Source organism: Grus americana, chromosome 10 (genome assembly GCF_028858705.1).
Source record: "Grus americana isolate bGruAme1 chromosome 10, bGruAme1.mat, whole genome shotgun sequence".
Lineage (NCBI taxonomy): Eukaryota > Metazoa > Chordata > Aves > Gruiformes > Gruidae > Grus > Grus americana.
The window spans coordinates 9,712,126-9,719,760 of record NC_072861.1 but is presented as its reverse complement, the minus strand read 5'-3'; the positions used below and the strand labels follow the sequence as shown (position 1 = coordinate 9,719,760).

The 7,635-nt window shown below is 38.6% G+C and overlaps 1 protein-coding gene across 1 annotated transcript in view; it reads right to left on the bottom strand.

Annotated features, from left to right (window-relative positions):
- Positions 1 to 3,008: 3,008 nt before the first annotated feature.
- PRTG (protogenin) overlaps positions 3,009 to 7,635 on the bottom strand; it is an 88,877-nt gene continuing 84,250 nt past the window's right edge. Inside the window, 4 exon segments of the mRNA XM_054836501.1 lie at positions 3,009 to 3,842; positions 4,952 to 5,056; positions 6,032 to 6,197; positions 7,112 to 7,232. Coding sequence (XP_054692476.1) covers positions 3,453 to 3,842; positions 4,952 to 5,056; positions 6,032 to 6,197; positions 7,112 to 7,232 — 782 coding nt within the window. The 3' untranslated portion in view covers positions 3,009 to 3,452.

Genomic DNA, 7,635 nt, shown 5'->3' with positions numbered 1-7,635 from the left:
TCTCTAGGACCCAGTTTCTACAGACATGATCAAAAAAAAAAAAACCACTGGAAAACCTGAAACCATTCTGCCTGCTGTGTTCTGCCAGCTCTTTCTAGGCAAATGGAATGAACAAAGTTTACGTATGAAAAACTGATTTCCTTAGACAGTCAGAGGTATAAACTTTTAAGAAAATTAGTATCTGTAATATCACATCTATAATTACATGCATTGGCTTCCAGGGTATGAAGCACTTAAACTTTGAGCCCAATTTTGCACTGTTACAATCATGAAGGATTGAGTTCAATAGAGAAAGTGTCAATTTCTACACAATTTTTCTGGAGATTCCTTTGCTTACATTGGTGAAGTTTTCAATCATAAGACAAATTTCCTCTTACAAAATCTTGTGATATATTAGTAATATAGGTCATTAATGTTAAGGAGAACATATTTGTTGTTCCGTAGCAATCATGACTATGTGACAAAGTGAAGGGAAGCACATGAATGTAGACTGGGTTCTGGAGAAACGTATTATATTTGGTTAACATAAAAATAAAGAGAAAGAATAATTAATATCTAACTAAGCTTGCCTATATGCTGAGGTAACCTTAAAAATCTTTGGTTTTCTTTATTTGCTGATAAAAAGTACCTTAATAAAACATTAACTGATGAATAGACTTCTGGATGCACTGCTCTCTAATACACTGAATATTTTCATCTCTTTGGCTATTGAAGTTAGAGCATCTATATTAGACTGACAAATTTTATATGAAGTCTGTTTCTCTCAAATTATCCATGGGTTAAACTACAGAGTGGGTCTCTGGAAGAAAAAGTTTAGGATTTAAAGTAATGAAGGTCATAAAATTACATCCGATTATCAGTACTTACAGCAAACAAGTCTTTGGAGAAGCAAACAGTTACCATCTGCATATCTGCTCTTTCTGAAGGAAACTAACAAAAAAGGCTACTCTGAAAGATGAAGTGTGAAACTTCATGCTACAGTTACACATTCTTAATCTAGTTTCAATTAATTCACTTTACCTAACTAGAAATGGTACTTTGCTGTACACTAAACATTCTGCCTGACAAGACCAAAAATAAATCTTTGGTGAAAAGGTTTTCTTCAGCAAGTAGATAAAAACCTGTTCAAAAATATTTTTTTAATACTGTATTGTTGATCAACTACATGCTGGAGAAAAAAAAAATTACACTTGAAAGTCTTTGGAGATATCTGCTGGTATTATTATAACTTTCTTTAAAGGCTCTTGTAACAACAAGGTAGTTAAAATTGTAGAAGCATACAACTCATCTATGCAATCAACTACTACAATCAAGAAGCCCTATTGTTTTTTGTTAGTAACTACTTATACAATAAAATGTATTCAGCTCTTCAAACCTATAGCTTTTAACTAGTTCAATTATTTTTGGACAATATGCGGCTTCCTTCTCTTCTACAGAAAAGTCTTTGGTACAAGATTATATTTAAAGCGTTTGAATCAACACTGTTATGAAAAGGTGAAAGTGTACTGTCTGGTTCAGAACTAGCAAACAGTTACAAGGTAAGGAACTACAGTAACTAAAGGCCAATTCATCCACACAAAACAGACAGAACAGTAGGGCTTATTGATGACTTCTGACCACCTCTTGATACGTGAGGAACAATGCAAAAGTCAGTCTGGCCTACCTTAAGGGTGACATCTTGGCTCCAGTAAAGTCAATGGGAGTTCTGACAGACTTAAATAGAGCCAGGAGTTCCTACAGTTGCTTTCTCACAACATTATATTTTAAACATTTTTTTAAAAAGTAAAAACATATGCCTAATTTTTTTTTCTTTTCTTTCTTACTTTTTTTTTTTTTAAAGTAAAACAGGGAAAGAGGAGGAGTGGGGTAGAGGACTAGATATAGATACAGGCAAGTTTATAATATCAGATGATTCCAACCTCCTCCCTCTCCCCCTCTTTCCTATTAAAAAAAAAAAAAAACCACATGATACCCTGTCAGTTTGCTCCACATTTCTGTGAGGCAGCTCAAAAGTAACAAACTGTTCCCTGAGTACAGGAAAAAACAACAACAACAACAACAAACCCCAAAAAAACACTAGAATAACTTTTAAAGGAGGTAGTATAAAACAGGAATTGCATGGGTTCGAGGCAGTAGCAGTACTCACCTCTTTCAACAGACTCTTCAACTAAAGCTCTGGCTTTTTTATTTCTCATGGTAGCCTAATCCAAGTTTTAGACTGGCATGTGGGTAAAGTCACTCCCTGAGCTAAAATTCCTGGCTAACAGCACACTAGGCGAAGGCAAGGAGCAGGGTTGCATCCTAGCAACAGCTCTTGAGACATACTACGATGCTAGCAGTGCTTATCAGCACTCAAAGCTGGGTAAAAATGAACTATAAACTCATGACACAGTTTACTTACAACACCTAAGAAGCATTTAAGGCATCTTTATGTACTCAAAGCAACTTTATGACTACTAAAAAGGCATAAGGCAAATCAGTAATTTCATAATATATAATGCAAGGCACCATTGCTAAGAAGTACTGTGATACTGGAATACTCAGCATTGTTATCTATTCCATAACTCTCAGACAAAGCCAAACTGTTTGGAAATGCTGAATACTTCTTCATTTTGCCATGCTTTTTAGCATTAACTGTCAATAAAGGGGCAACATTTGTCACTGGGGGGAATCCAACATGTCCGAGAGCCCTAAGGATACAGTATACATTCTGTCAGCAGTTGCTGGCACGAGTTTCTGGGGGAAAGGCACTGTCCTAGACTTACTGGGGTCATGAGAAATCAAGAGGTACAAAAGATTTCATGTGGCTGTATACATGGAAGCACCAACTCCAGTTTTCCCAGTTTTTAACATCCTCTATTTCAACCACATTAAATCCTTACGTTTTATACTCTGAGGTTTCCTTCTTTTTAAAGACAGAGCTTCAGCTAAACAATCTTGTTCACCTACCTACACAACTCCCTGATCACTGAGCACACACAGGTGCACACACACATTCTACACACAACTGAAAACAAACAAACAAAAAGAAACCCAAAATAAAACAACACTACTAGGAAGTATCATCAGTTCCATAGCTGAGACCAACTAGAACACAAATGAGGTAAAGCAGTCGTCATTCAGAGTTCACCTCTTGGCAAACTGAGGTAGATAGTCAGCAAAAGGGCCAACAGCTTTCCCTTTGCTCCAGTGACATATTTTTAACTTTAGTCAGAAATCTTCACTGTCCTTTCACATTTGTTGACCACTGAACATTCAAAATGAGTGAGTTTTAAAAAACAAACAAAACTAACAAAACCAACAAACAACAAAAAAAGAAAAAAAACATTCAACAGAAATGTGGGATCACCTGCTAGGTTAGTCAGGCTTTCCACAATAAAACTTTGGCTCCCTGTTCATTGTCCTTCGAACAGACATACACTGCAAGAATGTCTGGCATGGCCCTAAGGATGTCAGTTTTGCACCGCGGAGTGTATCTGAAGAGGTGAGGTAGGAGTCTGGTCAGTAGCGAACAACAGAGGAGACTCTGTGCAGTTACTTATGGCAGGGCTCATCGTGTTCGTACCCAAGTCACTGCTAACAAAAGGACTGGTAGTGGGAGGGGTAGCACTTGTCACAGAGGAGAGGTGTATCTCATCATTGGACTCGTGAGAAAATCTTCCGGAGTCACCAGTCTCGTGGCTTCCTTCACTGTTGGCCGAATGCTCCGTATCGGCAACAATACTGAATGGCACCTGGAAGTTAGACCGCTGGCTAGGAGAGCTGGGGGAGTCATCCTCACTGATCAGCACAGTGGTGCCTGGCTGATACAGACACACCGCCTGGACAAATCTTCTCTGAGGCTACATAAAAAGCAGAGAGAAAAAGGTTGTTCAGCCTCTGAAAAGCTGAGCCATAATTTGAATTTTTACTGCATTTCCTATCTCCTACTCCACCAGAGTGCCTCTAACAGCATTGGCTTGGAAAAATCTGGGTGTTCCTACAGGTTAAACAGAATCCATCTCAAGTCTTGCTCATGCTTTTCTCCGCCATAATAAATGAAATAATCCCTCTAGCTAAGCATGGCTAATCAAGAATGATTTCACTGGACAGACCTGAATGGTATTTTAAAAATATACTTGGTAGAGCTCTCTCCCATCCCTTCATGTATTCTTTAAGCATTACTCCTTGGGTGGTAGCAAATATTTTGCTTATAGAGGCATCAGAAATAAGCAGCTGCTTCTGGAAATATTTTGGAATATAAATTTACAACATGGATATTATGACTTCCTATTCCTTAAACACTGAAGAGCACAATACAAGTTACAATTCAGTAAACATTGGTTAGATGCCCTGTAGGTGTGAATTTGCATGATAATGTTCAGGATTCGGTTTAACACTTCAGTTTTAAACTTATTTTTCTCATTCAAATAGCAAATGTGTCGAGAGCAACAATTTAAGAAGCCAAACAGTTGTAGCTCAGATTCTCAATTTCTTTAGTTCTTTGGGTAAATAATTTAATTTCCCTCTTTTGGTTTCTCTTCAGCAAACAAAGCTTTAGCTGTCAGGGTAGGAGGGGATTATTTATATTTTAATATTATTTTTATTTATAAGTACATATTTAATTTGTATTTATATTCATACAAAGTCTCTGCAGATGTAGTACTGTAGATGCTATGCATAGACCCAGTACACAGAAATCATTTTGCTCACAGAAAAAAAGGCACAGGCAAGAAAGCAATCAGTTAACTGTAAAGAGTGACAATATCTGACAACTTAGGACAGAAAATTAAACTTCCATAAGACTTTAGTCCAAGATAGAGCACCATCAACCTTAACACAACTGAAACTATCCAGTTAACACTTCGACCAGTAATTATGCTTTTCCATAAATAGAGAGCTACCTATCTTCCTTTGCACACACAGGGTATTACAGTAAAGATTGCGCATCTCTGCCCATTAGACCAATTACCTCCTCGGTCTTCACCTTCTTAGTATCTTGGAAGAACAGCCACCTTTTCTTGCAGTTAGCCTTTGTGACAGGCCCATAGCTGTTAATAATCAGGTCAGATCCCCCCTAAAATAGAGGGAGAGACAGACATTAATTTTAACAAACTAAATTTCTAAGGTATTTGAAAATGTTTTTCTATTCCTGCCTATTGGCTCCATACTGAAAAGGAAGACAAATGAAGTCTTAGTGCTCAGTCATGTTTTTGTGGTCTGGTCTTCATCTACTGCTTGAGACAAGTTAAGACCAGATCCACTAAATCTGGCAAGCCCACAGGCCAGACCCAACAGCTGTAATACGGCAAACACATGGCAAAATATTCCAGCCACTGCTCTTGCTCTCCTACTTTGAATGTGACCATTCATAGACAGAGCATCTGTGCCTGTACTGGGGTCCATTTCCATTCCCCAGCTCTTACGTGTATCCTCAGGGAGCAGCTTCATTCAAGTTTGCAGTGTGTACAGAACAAGCCGTAAATCAGTATGTCTGCATGTGAAAGTAAAGCCAACGTGGTTTTGTCACACTAGACTCTTGGACTGTAAGATTCTACACATCCACTGCTACACCCTGCCATCTAGATTAGTTTATAACGTGACCAAATACGAGTTTATAAAATGTAACATTGTCTTACCAGTAAATGTACATAAAAATATTTTCCTTAATATCTGCTTAGTGCCATACTTGACTAGATCAGCACTTACTGAACTAGGTGCTGACAAGGACTCTCTCACCTATCTCTCTCCTTAGACTAGCAGAGGCCACCTAGCAGCCCGAAGTCTACAGAGATAACTTTTATCCCTTGATGCTGTGCCAGAGCCAGCCTCTGCAATCTGCAGAGTACGGTGTAAGACGAGTGTATTGAATCAGATCTCTAGCTGAACTTTAAGATAAGTCTTGAAAATTTGACTTGTGCTTGTCCCATTAAAAAAAAAACTGCTGTAGATTTGTAGTGTACATATTTTACTTTTGATAAGGACTCAGATGTTATAGCAATGAATTCTAAAGAAAGATTTCTGGTTTGGGAGCGAGTAAAACTCACAGTACCTTAGCATCGATGAAACTGTTTCCCACTAACATTGGCAATAACGATTCTTCATTCTCTGCAATTCCTTCAATACTCTTCTCCACCTCATTAGCACTGGCTAATGAGATGCTGGTATGTGACAGCTGGTCAGTGCTTTGCTGCACAGGTTTAGGAGCAGATGTTTTCCTACACAATGTTAAACAGGAATAAAATTGACCCACAGGAAGAAAATACAAAAAATCAAGGATAAACTTCAAAGCTATTATTAATCAAGTAATATTGGTATATTCTTGGCATTTACATTTTGTTATATGATACTCTTAACTCTCATGGAATTTTAATGTTATTGCTTGTGATGAAAATAACATCTGCTTCCAGTTAATCGTACACAGCAGGCTACAAGCTTATGGGCAGACAGGAATTGTCATGATTAGTAATATTACTTGGAGGAAGTAACCACTAATGATATTAAGACCTTTCTACTATGCTACACAGAGACTGCCTGCTAATCTGTACTTTTTCCTGCACGTATGCTAAAAAGCCCTGGTTACTAAAATATACTTTCAGACAGTTTTTAAATTTATTATTTCAAGTAACTTATATTTGTTCTGATCCCAAAGTTATGGGCAGAGTCACTGGGCCAGTTTACACCCCATAGCAGCTGATGACAAGACAAACAGACGGTGGCTTGCACAACTGCAAAGAAATGACATCATGGAACAGCTTTCAGAGTTCCTCTTGTCCAGCAACACCAGATGGTTAAAGCCTTGCAAACCAGGTCTGGGCAGGATGGAGGGTTAAGCAGGAGGAGCAGATGATGTAAAGCAGCATGCTTATCTGACTCAAAAGGGGTTTTTAATTTGGAAACATGCTTCATCTTTAGTCATCAAAGCACCACTGACTCACTCTGTGGGTTCTTCCTGTTCATTGGAAAAGGGGCTCAGGTACAGTAGGAAGAGCCAACAAAGTGCTTTGTTTCCACTGCTGGTAGGAATAGGTGAACAGAGTACTACAGCGAACTTTGCACTTGTGGAGAAAAAGGCATGCCCCAAGAAACGTTGCATTGAGAAAGAGCTCAGTCCTCAAGAACAAAAACATACCTGGCTTTACTGCGATAAATTAAGATCAGGATGCAGATGAGGATGCAGATCAAGGCTATGCAAACCCCGACAACAATGCCAGTCATCGATTTCTGGTCCAGATGATAATAGTCAGAATAAGCTATAGCAAAATAGAAAGGCTTAGTAAATAAGAGTTATGCCCTGCTCCCTGTCAGGAAATTAATAGGGTTCCAGTTAACAACCACAGAGACAAATGCTTCCTTTTAATAAGATTTCCAGACCTTCTCTGTCATACATTTTGACACTTTTGAAAAACAAAACTTGTAGACCAGAGGAGTGTATACAGTCCTGGTGTGGGAGGGGAAGAAGGGACTGCCCCACACCACAGCCTCTGTGGTGACCTACAACATGGGGCAGAGGAGCTCTCTCCAACCCCTTCCTTACAGGGTGCTACTAGATGACAAAGGGAAAAGGCTTGGAGAATTCCAGCACTGTCACCTAGGAGGGTTCACTTTGGTTTTTGCTTTGACATCATATGTATGTTAACTTAATCCTGAGGGCAT